At 39.1% G+C, this 15,874-nt stretch overlaps 1 protein-coding gene across 1 annotated transcript; it reads left to right on the top strand.

Annotated features, from left to right (window-relative positions):
• The first annotated feature begins 1,090 nt into the window (after positions 1 to 1,090).
• Positions 1,091 to 14,394, top strand: LOC126106755 (40S ribosomal protein S19). The gene is made up of 4 exons (XM_049913128.1): positions 1,091 to 1,205; positions 1,485 to 1,555; positions 2,536 to 2,705; positions 14,148 to 14,394. Exons 2-4 carry the CDS (start codon positions 1,485 to 1,487, stop codon positions 14,342 to 14,344), a joined length of 438 nt encoding a protein of 145 aa, XP_049769085.1. The 5' UTR covers positions 1,091 to 1,205; the 3' UTR covers positions 14,345 to 14,394.
• The last annotated feature ends 1,480 nt before the right edge of the window (positions 14,395 to 15,874 follow it).

Here is a 15,874-nt window from a genome sequence, read left to right as displayed (position 1 = left end):
CGTTAGCCATGACGACTCGTGAACTGGCCGCTGACACAGTAAAATTCAAATCACATGGGTGCTTCTGTTGCCTTATTTTTACAGTAACAGTTTTTCACTGTGTATCCATATTTATTGCAGATATAACACCTTGGACCTCTAGGACTGTAATGTGGATTGCAGTTGTCCTTCTTATTTGCTTGAAGAGCTATGTCATAAAACTTGAATTTGTGCACTCGTCATCCTTCACTTCCTGTAGTAATTTGTTTTTAATGGCATCGTCCGTTATCGGCATATTTGAATTCTCTAAACCCATTATGATAGGTTTGTACGCATTAGGCAGCCCAGCTAACACAATACATTCGTCTTGCACTTCAAAGTTAAGACCATTTAATTTGTTTGATGTTGTAATTATTCTCGAGACATACTCATCCACAGACGAACAGTTCTCCAGTCTTGCAGTTAAAAGTGTTCTCAACAAAACTATTCTTCGGTAAAGTCCTGAGTCTCCATAAATTTGTTTTAATTTATCCCAAGCTTCTTTCGCAGTGAGGTGTTATGAAGCACATAAATAGTAGGGTCAACTGATAAGATTATTTTAGCCCTTGCAGTACATATCTTAACTTCGTCTTTGATATCGCGGATTACGCACTGCCACGACTGTTTGTGTTGTAAATAAGCTTTTATTGCAAATTTCCATGGGTTGTAGCTTTCTCTTCCTTTTAGTTTTTCGATTAAAGGCAACGAGTTAACTGTGCTGGAACTCATGATGTCGGCGTTCTATATTTATGTCTCGAATATTTCTTGATGCAGCAGAGACATACATAGTTTTGGTTTGCTTCAAATAAACCGCTGTTTTCCATTAACAACCGCGAACTAGGTGGTCTGGGCCCATAATTTGTTGTGATTTGAGCTTTAGTTCACAGAAAGAAAGTAACACGATTACACTCAAAACGAAAAATAACGCTAAAGAACACATATATAAAAGCGTTCATAACAACGACGGCAAAGCTTAATGTTCTATAAGTTTTGGTGTGATGGAAAAGGGGGGGGGGGGGTCATGTGTAAGTAATTCATGCCTATGGAATCTCGGCAGGCCATCTTCGTTTACCCCACCTGTTATCTTTGGTGGATGTAGGTGTACTGTGAACTAGTAAAATCTGTGGTCAGTTCCTTCTTCCGTTTGATTGCCCTGTTGTGAGTTGGTTGGAAAGTGAAATACGAAGGTAAAGTTGTAATACCAAGAAAATCTATAAACAAACTTAATTATGTTATAGTTATTTCCACATTAGCGTTTATAATTTATTTGCTTGTGACGAACGCTGCTGTTATTCGGTGTTACTTGTTGGTTAGGAGAACACGTGAGTCTCTACAAGGCTGATCATATTGTTGAATGTTGACTTGTTTAATGTGAGAGAAAATTTTGTTGTGCTGCGCGGCTAGCGACTGGCGCGTTGTGCGCTGCTGTTTTCGTGCCCATTTAATTTAAATTGCTTCATTTGCAGATGCCATCCGTGACGCTCAAGGATGTCGACCAACAGAAGTTCGTCAAAGCGTTTTCGGCGTTCTTAAAAAAGTGAGTTTGAGTTTGCGTGTTATGGAAATCACTTGAATAGACATAGATTGGTGTAGATCTTCATTGTAGGAGTAATGCTTCAAATTTATCTAAATATGCTCCGAATCTTCGCCGAAGGGTAGCATGGGGTAATTAAGACATTCACACCATATCCACAGGAATAACTTTTGTTTCCTGTTAGAGCAATCTAAAATTTACAACACACTGTGATTGAAACCACAGCCCTTACAGAAAAATAGGTGAAATGAGTTAATAGTTAATTCGTAATTTATTGTTTTTACCGTTTGATGAAAGTGGTGGCAGCGATTAGTCGGAAATGTGTTAACATCCTTGACGAGACCAGTTCCTGCTTTGATTCAGGAGATGCAACAGAAGAATTTGATGAAAATTCAAATAAGGCTTGGAAAGTGTTTATTCCTTGCCATTGAAAGACCAAGTGCGAGATGCTTCAAAATCCTTTGACTTAGAGCCAGTCAAGTCAGTAGATTATTCCTTATGTCAAAAGGTGTTGCACAAAGAGCTCTTTTAAAGTTTAGTAACATGAAATTGTGGTTTAGAAATACTATTTCTGTGTAAAGGTTTGTCTTGAATTCATGATCATATAATACCTGAATGTAGTGTTTTGGCAGTAGCTCATGTGTTGTCTTAGAATTACTACAGTTGCTATTATTGTTTTAAACAACTCTAGAAGCCACTGTCTAAAAATTTCCCTGTAATTAGCCGAGATTTGTACTATTTTATGAGGCAATTTCCAGACAATCTTACATGAGATAATGTGACTTTTCTCTGAATAATAGCAAAAGTTAGTTTTCTGTATTATGAAATTACTTCAAGCACTACCCTAATTATTTGTTGAATCATAGTCAAATACTGTCAGGACCCTGTTTAACAGTAACTTTTGTTTAAAATAGATATTGTAGGTCAGAATTTTGTTTGTCATACTATTTGGTTGTATATTTTTGAAACTGTTTTGCTTTCAGGACTGGAAAAATGAAGGTTCCAGAATGGGTAGATTTGGTGAAAAGTGCAAGGTTTAAGGAACTTGCACCATATGACGATGATTGGTACTATACACGTTGTGCTGCTCTCGCTAGGCACATCTATTTCAGGTCGCCAGTTGGAGTTGGTGCAGTAACAAAAATATTTGGAGGTACTGGCACTTTTAGCAGAATAGACTAACATATTTTAATATTCATATTATTATTTGCATCTGTCAGTATTTTTACCGTCAGTATGTGAACTTCTGGCGAGTGTTAACATCTTTAGTTATATTCAATTTTCATTGGTTCTTATGGAAAATTTTCATCAAAAGTACTGTTGCCTAGAGCGTATTTTTGGTGTGCTTCTTTGTTAAATACATGTTGGGGAAACTTTCAGTAAATGCTAATTGAGCAGGCATTAGTTAAGATTGCTGCTGCTATTGACTGTTGCCTCAAACTAATTTAGGCTAAAGTACACATAGGGCCAGGTTTTTGTGCAGATCTCTGCAATTTGGTCACATTGGTCATAGCCAGATGGGTGAGATTACATGGTAGCTGGAAAGAATCACCAAATATAATTCTTTTCTTTAGAGAGCACGAAAAAAACTAATACACTGATTTGTCTTGAAGCTTTGGTTAGGGTGGAATCTGATAGTTTGGAATCCAGTGAATCTCAACACTATACCCCCGCCGGCGAAACATTGCACTTGACAGTTCGCTTTTTGTCTAGTTAGGTTGGCTATACTGTAATAGCGATGTTGCAACAGCAGCCTCTATACACACAGCAGACGATACAGTTTTCCATCCCGTCTCATAAATGCAAGCGATTGAGCAATTACAGTGTATATAAAAACTCGTTTTTAGTTGTACTACAATGACAGGAAGTAAACCACCATATAATAATGCACGTAAAAGTATAACTGCGCAACCTTTCAATAATGGTGCAAAGAAATACAAAAAACAAGCATCTGACGACTGGTACTTTAAAATCAATAATGTACGTAGTTTACAAAATAAATAAGCAAGATTGCAATAAATAACCAATATTAGTAATTTTCACTCACCAATTTACAGCAATAGTGGCGCAATTCCATCCAGCTCGCCATCGTCACTGTTGTCAGATTCACCGCCAAAACCGTCTTCATCGTCGTCATCAGCAAGACAAATCATTAATTGTTCATGGCCACTAATAATGCCTTGTATTGTTTGTGCTGCTCGTAAAAGCTTCTACTTTTTTTCTCCATGAGGCTGCATCCACAGTCACAAGAGCTTCACGCAACAGCTTTTCCACCTCTGTTATTGTAAAGGACCTGTTGTTGTTCCTTATATACATTTTTACATCAATCCATATTAACTCAGTAGGGTTGAAATGGAAGTGATATGGTGGCAGCCTTATTACAGTATGAACCTGCTCCTCGCCAGTTTCGTCTACTACATGTGTAGGTGTCGTAGGCTTATTTTCTTTAACAAGAGAATATAACAGAACCTTTGTCATACTCATATCCGCTGCAATATTTCGAGCCTGTAACCACTGCACCATAACTTCTTTCCGATCATTTGTGATTGGGGCTTTGTTCTGTATCACCGAATGATATGGAGCATTGTCCATTATAATTGTTGTAGGGACAGGAAATCGTTTTAAAAGGTTCCTGAACCACTCAACAAATCTTGTGTGATCCATATCTTCATGATAATCACAAGTCTTTTTTTATCTATAAACTAAAAGTGCGTCAGCGACAAAACCACTGGAGGAGCCTGCATGGACCACAATTAATCTAGCTCCTCTTCCCGTCGGCTGATGGCCGCTAATGCTGGGTGTGTTATCCGTCCAACATTTACTGACAGCTTCCCCGGCATTAACCCACGTTTCGTCTAGCCAAATTATGGAATGAATGTGTCTGCCCACAATTTTGTGCAAGAAAATGCTACGAGCGGTAACAATATGTGCCCTCTCTAACAGTACTTTGCGTCTGGCTAGTGTTTTGTAACGGAAACCCATATTTTTAGCACAATTTTTAGTGATGTTTTACCACCCCTAAAGAGTTCACTTTCTTTTAAAGAGATTAATAACTTGGCTACAGTCGGGTACTACTTTTCTGCTGTAGTAAGCATAAAAATGCCTACGAATTGCATCAGTCTGGAAAGAATCTGTGATAGGACTAGGCGCTTTTTCTTCTTTTCCGGGGTTGATAAAAATGTATTATTTGATCCAGACAGCTCGAAATCATTACGGCTCACGTCAGTATCTTCCAAGGTTTGTAGTAATACTCCCTTACTTACTACGGTTCTTGCACTAATACCAAGAGTTTTCGACGTACGTTCCACCACTTTGTCGGCAGGAATTGATGGCTGTCCATGAATGCTTACGTAGTTTTTCTCCTGAGCAGGAGAAAAACTACGTAAGCATTCATGGACAGCCAAGAGTTCTGCGTAGTAACTCCAGTGCCTGGCTGTTTAGCAGCACCCCTCGACGCAAAGGATTGTCACTAGGTGAACGAAGTCTTTTCGATGGCATTTTCCAAGTATGTACACTCACAACATAAGAAAAGTCACAACGATATAGCACACAGTACAACGAAAACACGCGGTAAAAAACATACAATTCACGTTGTATACACATTCACTAAACAAAGCCGGCAACGCGGGAACTTTGATGTCACAGCACGTGAGTAACTGCAGTGCTCCCTGCGCTGTGATTGGCTGGCGCCCTACGCTGAACGCCTAGCACCTATCGTTCTTCACTTGTTACTCTTTTACGCTGCCAACTTCATACGCAAACGTAAAGTGCAATGTTTCAGCGGCCCGGGTATAGTATAAGATTGCTGTAATGGTTTGATGATGTGTTGTGCAGCTTGAAATATGTTTTCATCATTGCAATAACCTGCTTGTATGGCTATCATACAGTGGAAGCTCAAGGTAGTGTAGGGAAAGACAGATTGCTACTTACTGTAAAGAAGACACATCAAGTTGCAAATAGGCACAATAAGACTTATCCCATATAGCTTGTGGCCACAGCCTTTATCAGTAAAACACACACACACACACACACACACACACACACACACACACAAAACTACCAACTCCAGCATCTTGGACCGGAATTCTAACTGTATATATCAAAATAGTTCATAACTTGTTTCAATTGGTTAAGCTTGCATATGAATCATTGGCTGTGTGTCTCCCACAAATTGTCATGCAATCTGTTACCAACAGCTGCACGCAATGGAAAAGCTGCTGTCACTGTAAGTGAACTTTTACTTTAATTGGAGAGTTTGAAAGTTTTGTTGGGAGTTAGTGAAGCCATTGAATGTGATAGCAAAAAGCCTGGTTTTGGTGACAGATTTTAATTCAGCTGGTCGAGGTTGTAAAATTGTTTATATTAAGGAGCTGTGAAGGATATGCAGTGCAGCCTCCCTTCCCCTCCTTTGCATTTTGTCACAAGATATTCAGCAAAATACTATTTGGGAGATATATGTATTGTGTAATGGAACACTCTTAATTTACCTTGCAGTTTTAGTAATTTGTAACGTAAAAGTGGGTTAAATATGGACCCAGCAAAACCTCAGATTTCGCTACAGATCAATCTGTTAAATAAAATGTGGTATGGTGTGAAAATGGGCCCACTTTGGAATCTTAGTTTGGTGACTGATTTGTAATGTAGCCTGTATAGGATGGATTTAGAGGTGATAATGTGTCTGAGAGTTTGTGAAGCAGACACATTTGAATGCCAAATAAAGGTTGTCATAACAGATTGACCGATAATGTAGGCTAATTGTTCATTTGTGTCACATTTAAATGCACTTTGTCATATTTGACACTTCTTGTCAGGAAACATAGAACTGCAGATTAATTCAGAACACATACTGTGTAATGAGGTCACTGGTAGTTGATGCCTATTGTGTACCTATATCATAAATAAACTACGAAAAATGCTAGAGGGTCCACTATGTAACTTCCACCAACCTTGTGTCAATTTCTCATTCACTACTCCAAATAATGCAACAGAGACCACTGGTAACTTTAACCAGTTTATGTATGATACTTTAATTTGCTGGCCCCATTTTCAATTTTTCAGCCTAATGTAAACCATGGTCTTTGCTACAGATGTCTTGCACCACAATCAAGATTTCAAGGAGGGACACTTGTCACACTCTAACTTTGTTGTTGTTGTTGTTGTTGTTGTCTCCAGTCCTGAGACTGGTTTGATGCAGATCTCCATGCGACTCTATTCTGTGCAAGCTTCTTCATCTCCCAGTAACTACTGCAACCTACATCCTTCTGAATCTGCTTAGGGTATTCATCTCTTGGTCTCCCTGCACGGTTTTTACTCTCCACCCTGTCCTCCAATACTAAATTGGTGATCCCTTGATGATGCCTCAGAACATATCCTACCAACCGATCCCTTCTTCTAGACAAATTGTGCCACTAATTTCTCTTCTCCCCACTCCTGTTCAATACCTCCTCATTAGTTATGTGATCTACCCATCTAATCTTCAGCATTCTTCTGTAGCACCACATTTCAAAAGCTTCTACTCTCTTCTTGTCTAAACTATTTATCGTCCATGTTTCACTTCCATACATGGCTACACTCCATACAAATACTTTCAGAAACGACCTCCTGGCACTTTAAATCTACACTCGATGTTAACAAATTTCTCTTCTTCAGAAACACTTTCCTTGCCATTGCCAGTTTACATTTTATATCCTCTCTACTTTGACCATCATCAGTTATTTTGCTCCCCAAATAGCAAAACTCGTTTACTACTTTGTCTCATTTGCTAATCTAATTCCCTCAGCATCACCCGAATTAATTAGACTACATTCCATTATCCTCGTTTTGCTTTTGTTGATGTCCATCTTATCTCCTCCTTTCAAGACACTATCCGTTCCGTTCAACTGCTCTTCCAAGTCTTTTGCTGTTTCTGAAAGAATTACAATGACATCAGCAAACCTCAAAGTTTTTATTTCTTCTCCATGGATTTTAATATCTACTCTGAATTGTTCTTTTGTTTCCTTCACTGCTTGCTCAATATACAGATTGAATAACGTTGGGCAGAGGCTGCAACCCTGTCTCACTCCCTTCCCAACCACTGCTTCCCTTTTGTGTCCCTCGACTCTTATAACTGCCATCTGGTTTCTGAACAAATTGTAAATAGCCTTTCGCTCCCTGTATTTTACCCCTTTCACCTTCAGAATTTGAAAGAGAGTATTCCAGTCAACATTGTCAGAAGCTTTCTCTAAGTCTACAAATGCTAGAAATGTAGGTTTGCTTTTCTTAATCTAGCTTCTAAGATAAGTCGTAGGGTCAGTATTGCCTCACATATTACAATATTTCTACGGAATCCAAACTGATCTTCCCCGAGGTCGGCTTCTACTAGTTTTTCCATTCGTCTGTAAAGAATTCGCGTTAGTATTTTGCAGCCGTGACTTATTAAACTGATAGTTCGGTAATTTTCACCTGTCAACACCTGCTTTCTTTGGGATTGGAATTATTATATTCTTCTTGAAGTCTGAGGGTACTTCGCCTGTCTCATACACCTTACTCACCAGGTTTTGTCAGGGCTGGCTCTCACAAGGCTGCCAGTGGTTCTAATGGAATGTTGTCTACTCCCAGGGCCTTGTTTCAACTTAGGTCTTTCAGTGCTCTGTCAAACTCTTCACGCAATACCATATCTCCCATTTCATCTTCACCTAGATGCTCTTCCATTTCCATAATATTGTCAAGTACATCACCCTTTTATAGACCCTCCATATACTCCTTCCACCTTTCTGCTTTCCCTTCTTTGCTCAGAACTGGGTTTCCATCTGAGCTCTTAATATTCATACAAGTGGTTCTCTTTTCTCCAAAGGTCTCTTTAATTTTCCTGTAGGCAGTATCTGGTGAGACAAGCCTCTACATCCTTACATTTGTCCTCTAGCCATCCCTGCTTAGCCATTTTGCACTTCCTGTCGATCTCATTTTTGAGACGTTTATATTCCTTTTTGCCTGCTTCATTTACTGCATTTTTATATTTTCTCCTTTCATCAATTAAGTTCAATATTTCTGTTACCCAAGGATTTCTAGCAGCCCTCGTCTTTTTACCTACTTTATCCTCTGCTGCCTTCACTACTTCATCCCTCAAAGCTACCCATTCTTCTTCTACTGTATTTCTTTCCCCCATTCCTGTCAATTGTTCCCTTATGCTCTCCCTAAAACTCTGTACAACCTCTGGTTCTTTCAGTTTATCCAGGTCCCATCTCCTTAAATTCCCACCCTTTTGCAGTTTCTTCAGTTTTAATCTACAGTTCATAACCAATAGATTGTGGTCAGATTCCACATCTGCCCCTGGAAATGTTTTACAATTTAAAACCTGGTTCCTAAATCTGTCTTACCGTTATATAATCTATCTGAAACCTGTCAGTATCTCCAGGGTTCTTCCATGTATACAACCTTCTTTTATCATTCTTGAACCAAGTTGTGCTATGTGCAAAATTCTACCAGGTGGCTTCCTCTTTCATTTCTTCCCCCTAATCCATATTCACCTACTATGTTTCCTCCTCTCCCTTTTCCTACTACCGAATTCCAGTCACCCATGACTATTAAATTTTCGTCTCCCTTCACTATCTGAATAATTTCCTTTATTTCATCATACATTTCTTCAATTTCTTCGTCATCTGCAGAGCTAGTTGGCATATAAATTTGTACTACTGTGGTAGGCGTGGGCTTTGTGTCTATCTTGGCCATAATAATGCGTTCACTATGCTGTTTGTAGTAGCTTACCCACACTCCTATTTTTTTATCATTATTAGACCTACTCCTGCATTACCCCTATTTGATTTTGTTTTTATAACCCTGCATTCAGCGTATGTAGTTCATTTACAGTGTTACCGATATCTAGTTACATACTTGTGTACCTGATTATTAGTGCAAAATTGCAATTGTGACTAGCAAAATTGACAACAATTGGCGGAAACGATATTTGAAATGTAGACCTATTCCTCATCCAAAAATCGGTTGTTTAGCATGATTTCCATTTCATTTTCACATTTATTAATCTCTTATGTCAAATATGGTAATGGAGAGTCCTGGCAGGAAGCAAATAATTAGGAATAAATGTACAGGTGTTGATTCTACCTATGGAAAGTGCGCAAACAAAACAGAACTTCGACGAACCCTTTTTAAGAGAGAGTGAGTCTCTCTCTCTCTCTCTCTCTCTCTCTCACACACACACACACACACACACACACACACACACTTACACTTGATGAGTTTTTACTCGTTACTGCTAGATTATTTACTTTACACCACTGCTTTCCATTACTATATGTAAACTTACAAGAAGAAAAATTAGTACACTTGGAAAGACTGTCGAGTTTGATCTGTTGACGGCAACTGGAGGATAGTAGATGTGCTGATATTGGTTTCAGCATCATCCATCAACATATAGCATAGTGGCATAGCTATCAGTGCATCATCTGTGTCTGCCCTATAATAGGGAATGCTCACAGCCAGCAGGATCAGTGTGGCGCAAAAGTATGGAGCAAGCAGGTAAACATGACACGGAGAAAATTTGGAAGGAGTCGGATTGTGACCGTCTAGGAGAGTGGGCACACAATTTGGATGTGCTGCATCAGTTGTGCAGTGATACTGACATCAGTGGTCACGTGAACATTCTCACACCTGTAGATGAGATCCTGGACATCCACATAGCAGAGAAGGCTGCCAGGATTGTCATATTGTAAGAGCAGCAGTGGCAGATCATACAGCTACCACAGAACAGATAAGAGGGCTTGTGAGCCCAGAAGTGTCAACACAAACTATTGTGAACTGGTTGTTAGCAGTGGTACTATGGGCATGCACACCTCTAGCCCATCTTCCTTTTATGCCACAGCATTGAACGTGCACGATTAGACTGGTGCCGTCAGAGGGGCACTTCAAAGGTGGAATGGCATGCCGTCTTCAGTGATGAAAGCTTATTATGCCTGCTCGCAAGTGATCGTCATTTGTGCACAAGACGGAGACATGGTGAGACTGCATTCGTTCAAGACATACTAGTCCAGCCCAGGCCTTACAGCTGGGGGTGCGATAAGCTACAATTCTCATTCAGCTTTGATGTTTCTGGAGGGACTGCTAATTCTGGAGGGACTGCTAACCAGCTCTAGGTATGTGCAGAATTTTGTTAGACCTGTTCTGCCATTTTTGCAAAAGGAGGGTAATATGTTGTTCCAACATGATAATGCTCAGCCACACACTGCTTGTGAATCTTAAAAAGTGATGTGCAAGACTTGCCGCAGTTTCCCAGCCAACATGATCCCCAGACTTGTTTCCAGTTGAGCGCATGTGGGTATATGATGGGACAAGAAGTGATTCGTATGAACCATCAGCCGACAACACTTACAGAACTACGTGGACAGGTGTAACACGTGTGCCACGATGTATCTCAGAGCAAAAGTCGCCATCTTTATGATCAATTAAATGCCAGAGTCAGCTCCTGCATTGCCGCCTATGTATGCTATGCCACATACCAATATGGTTATTTTAGGATGGGTCGATGCCTGGTGGAATTGGAAACCCTTAAAAGGCTGTACTAATTTTATTATTTGTTTACTTATAATTGTTTTGCATTTTGGTAGTGTAATATGGGCCTTAGTGAAAACATAAATAAATAATAAACATAAGCCATTTCCCATAATCAGTCTACCTTAGGAGTAGAAACTGGTAACTGAAGTGGCTTGGTGGATGAAAAATTGGATTATTATCATTTAAAGTGCTGCATTCCTATTATGCAGTCTGTGTTTTATGGTTTCACTGAATTTTGGAATGAATTGCTGGGTTGTTTCCTTCTGTGTCACCCTATGCTCATCTCCAGTAGCCTGACATCAGGGAGACATAAGAGTATTTTCCTCTGGATACTGATGAACACACTAATTAGGCGCCAAAATTTTAGTAGTGGTAAGTTTCGGCTGTAGTATAGAGACATTATAGTGGTGTCAGTGGTAGTAGTACAGGTTTCTCCTGTAGTGCAAATAATGTGTTGCAAGAACACAGTAGATTGAGTTTGAAATGGGGCATGAAAATCAAAGCAACCCACTGTCATAAAAATGACGGAAGAATTTTGCAGTGTGTGTCAAATGGCTGCTTCAGTTGGTAGTGCTGATGATAAAATCAGGCTGGATAAATTACAAATGTTCTGAGATTTGAGAGAAATGTTACTCTTAAACTGCTTAACCAGATTGAGGTTGAAATGTAATTGTAGACAGCGTGCAACAATAATAATATTTTGTAAAGGCATCTTTATTTTCAACTTGAATTATAAATTTTATCATTTAAATTAATTAATTATTTTTATCCAAATACAGTAAAATATAAACCTTCCTCTGTTGTGCAGAAAATATAAGATATTGTACTTTCCAATAATAAATATCTGGAAATTCATTAATGTGCGTGGATTTTATGATAAAATTGTAGTTCAACTTGCCCATAGACTTTTCAGGCTAACAGTGAGTAGTATTTAATTCCTAAGCAGAGGTTATGCTCATTTAGTTTCAGGATGCGCATTTCATAGCCCAAGTAGATCCCAATTTTATCAGTTTTTCTCATACTCCTGTAATGTGAGATGATGATCAGATTTGGAAGTAGTGAGGAAATGCCTTGTAAGCCTTACAATCCAGCTCGGTGGTAAACAGACTTGTATAGGACACTCATGAATATTTTTGATTTGGCATGTGATGTGTTCTTGCTTTTGGTGGAAAAGGGACTGATTTATGTCCTGTTACAAAGAATAGAACTAGGTACAGCGGGTCAGGTCAGGCAGAGATGTTCACTGTGGATGTTCTTGGCAAAGATATAAGACAAAATGTTCCCTGTTTGTGCATTGTTGGCCACATATTTGGTTCTTTGGAAGTTCAATATTTTACATTTCATTGTCACTTGATCCTTTCCTGCAATCCCTATCCCGTGTTTGGAGTTACACAACTTTCCTTCTGTAAACTAACTTGTTGAAGTTAATGACAATGATGAAGTCTTCTGCCCTCTACATTTGAGCAGCCTTCTTTCAATAAAGTATGAGACTAATTAGGAAAATGAAGAATGTTTTTGTTTTGGCACATGACCTCATCTGCTCTCACTGTTGACGACTTACGTACCTACCTACCTTTTTACATGTTCGCTTCAGTAGGGCAGCAGCTCTGACCCGATACAGCCGCTTATGCTCAGCTGTAAAACTTCAAATGTGTGACAAAATTGACAGTCCCACTGAGTGTTGAGGTGCGCAGTGTTACCTGCTTTTTAAATGCGCGTAAAGTCTGACTTGTCGAAATTTATAGACAGATAACTGAGATTGTAGTGTATAAGTGAAGCATCAGTTCGGAAGTGGTGTATCGTGTTTAGTGGTGGACGGAAGAGTGTTCAGACAAACATCGCTCAGGCGGGGCTTCAGTGCTGCCTGGCAGACTCAAAGCAACGATTGAAACAAAAATCCAAGCAGATGAGCACTTCAGTTAGTGGACTGCAATAATTCTTTCCAGGCATATAAAGAATTGCGCTGTGTGAGATTAAGAGCAGATGTAGGCTATAAAAAAGTGTGTGCCAGGTGGATTCCTATAATTTTGTCAGGCGAATGCAAAACTAAGCTAATAGCAGCTGGAGGGTCGTTCCTCAGTCACTGTGAAAAGGATGGTGATGAATCACATTGTCACTGGTAAGGAGACTTGGATATCAACACCTGAAATAAATCCCGCACCTGGCCATCTTGATTTGGCAAATTCCTGGTTCAGCCCCTTTCCCAAAACCAACCAGAAATGAAGCTCCAGTCAATGGAATGGAATTATTTGCAATCCCTAACAAAACCATAAAAGCAGAACAAATTTTGAGCACCAGTAAGATTATGGTTACAGTGTTTTGATATTGTAAGGGAGTTCTGCTCATTGACAACATGCCTAGAAGTGAGACCATAAGTGCAATAGTCTACTGTCAGTTGCTTCAGCAACTTGGTTTTGCGTCTCCACTTGCAGCGGGATTTACGCAGGTTTTTCTTCGGTGGGAAATGTTTCATCAACCACCATAAAGTCTGGACCTAGCCTCAAGTGAATCACTTATTCCCCAAATTGAAAGATTTTTGAGTGGACAGTGCTGTGGAAGTTATGATAAACTTAAAGAAGCTGGTAAAATGGTATAAGTGCCCAAATTTGATCGGATACCGGATAGTGTATTATAAAAGAGTATCCTGTTCATAGGTTCTAGAATACAACATGCAAATGACTATGTGATTTTATGATAAATAAGTTGCCAGTACATATTGCATACTGAAAAATTAACTTTAAGGTACTGATTTATATGATCTTGATTTCCATAGATTTGTTGCACTATGTATGCATTTTAGTGATGAAATTTTCTGTCATTTGCCTAACTTAACACTTTATAATTGAACTGTTGTATGTCTTTAATGAACACACTGATAACAAAATAAAAATAATTCATTTTAAGTATTGGATGCTGTTTGTGATTCATAGCTTCCTGATTTTGTGAACTATAAGAAACAAGTTTTCTTTTTTGAGAATTACTCTTAGTTAAGCTACTGCTGATCTAACGGAAGGGGTCTAAGCATAGACTTTAACTAAGCATTTGCTCCTAGGTCGCCAGAGAAATGGAGTCTGCCCATCACATTTTTGCCGGGGGGCCGGTAGTGTTGCAAGAAAAGCATTACAGTCCTTAGAGCAACTGAAGCTGATTGAGCGAACTGGTGATGGTGGACGCAGACTAACTGAGCAGGGCAGGCGGGATCTTGATCGCATTGCTGCTCAGGTTCGCCAGAAAAAAACACTGGAATAAACGATCCTTTTGTATGTTGTATCTAAAAATAAAATCTATATTGTAAAGACGTCTGACTGTTTTTCTTTATTCGAGCTATGTTGTTACCTAGTTCCTGTCCAAATGTTTTATTGGTATGACATGTTTTGGCAGCATGCTTCCATCATCAGATGGATTTGTAATTAAAATGAAGTGAAGTTAGTTTCCTTTTTTGTTTATGCCAGTGAGGTTTTGTTTTTAGGATGATGCATTTTTATGGTAAATTTGTTGTCTAGCACACAGAGCACAGTACAAAGTACGTCAGAACTTGACACTTACACTGCCTTTTGTTTACTGTAATTCAAAGACTTGGACTGATGTAAACAAATTTTGGTGGTGGCCATGCTTACTGGTAGGTGGTTGGTTGGTTGTCGTGTTTACATGAAAACTGTGCAGTGATTGCAACACAGGTGGTATGTGACATTGCTGCTTTCATAGGCAGCCCTGCCTCTGATGGGGTAGGATAAGCCTGTAACAGGTCTGGATTAGGAAGTGCTGGTTATATATATTGGGCAGGTCTTGCACCTGGGTCTTCCATAGGGATATGAGCTGTGTTGTAAGGGAGTGGGGGAGTGGGAGTGGCATATGGGTGGACCAAGAGGTTTTTCGGGGGGGGGGGGGGGGGTGCTAACGAACACCACTTTAGGATGGATGGGAATGATCTTCAACGGGATGTCCCTCATTTCTGAACATGGTGATATATAAACAAAGATCTGGCCAAGCATATGGTTCATTTGTTCCACTTCAGTATGATATTGGATGACAGGGTTGATAGGTCTGTCCAACTACTTCACAACCTCTACTCTACTTCACATGTGCTAAATGTATTCAGAGATTTACATATTTCAAATTTGGAGCTTGTTTAATAAGGACATCTGCAACCAATTGTGAGCAGCATTGTATTTATTTTATGTGGGAAGTGCACCAAAATAATTATAAATGAAACATTGTGGTTCTTTTAAGTATGGCGTGGTTTTATATTTTGTTTTTAATGGGTCATATGGTTAAATTGTCATGATTGCTTGGTTCATATGTATCAAGAAATTTAACCTGTGTTCTAGCACTGTGGGATTTGATGATCCAGGTTGTGTGAAAGTGGAATACCTTGACAGTATTGATATATAGGAATCTGAATATTCAAAATTGTCTTATTTAAAAAATAACCACAGAAACCTTCATATTAAAAAACCTAGTGATCGTCAGACTCGGGGCCATAGTACACAGATGACTTTTCCTGGTGTGTAGATACTGTTTTGATGTTTTTATTAATTGATTTTACCAGTTTGTGTCTCCACTTATGTTTTGTAGCAGGCTTCTGAAAATGAGTTGGTCAGTTTCCTTTTATTTATCATATATGATTGCTTTTAGAGTAAGAATTCAAGATGTTCAACAAATGTTCACCGTATTTAAATGAGGAGACTGGAATGTCAGTTATGTTTGGAGTCTTGTAATTGTACAAGAAGCACGATTGTTTTTGCGGCCTAGTTTTCGTCTACTCTGTAAGCCACTTTA

Source organism: Schistocerca cancellata, chromosome 10, assembly GCF_023864275.1.
Source record: "Schistocerca cancellata isolate TAMUIC-IGC-003103 chromosome 10, iqSchCanc2.1, whole genome shotgun sequence".
In the NCBI taxonomy this organism is placed as follows: Eukaryota; Metazoa; Arthropoda; class Insecta; order Orthoptera; family Acrididae; genus Schistocerca; species Schistocerca cancellata.
The sequence above is the reverse complement of the archived record's forward strand: the minus strand, read 5'-3'. Positions and strand labels throughout refer to the sequence as shown.

Excerpts from the sequence above, each read along its gene's own strand:
- LOC126106755 (XM_049913128.1), top strand. The coding sequence starts at position 1,485 with ATGCCATCCGTGACGCTCAAGGATGTCGACCAACAGAAGTTCGTCAAA. Across the intron at positions 1,556-2,535 it reads TTTTCGGCGTTCTTAAAAAA|GACTGGAAAAATGAAGGTTC; the intron begins GTGAGTTTGAGT and ends TTTTGCTTTCAG. Across the intron at positions 2,706-14,147 it reads AGTAACAAAAATATTTGGAG|GTCGCCAGAGAAATGGAGTC; the intron begins GTACTGGCACTT and ends ATTTGCTCCTAG.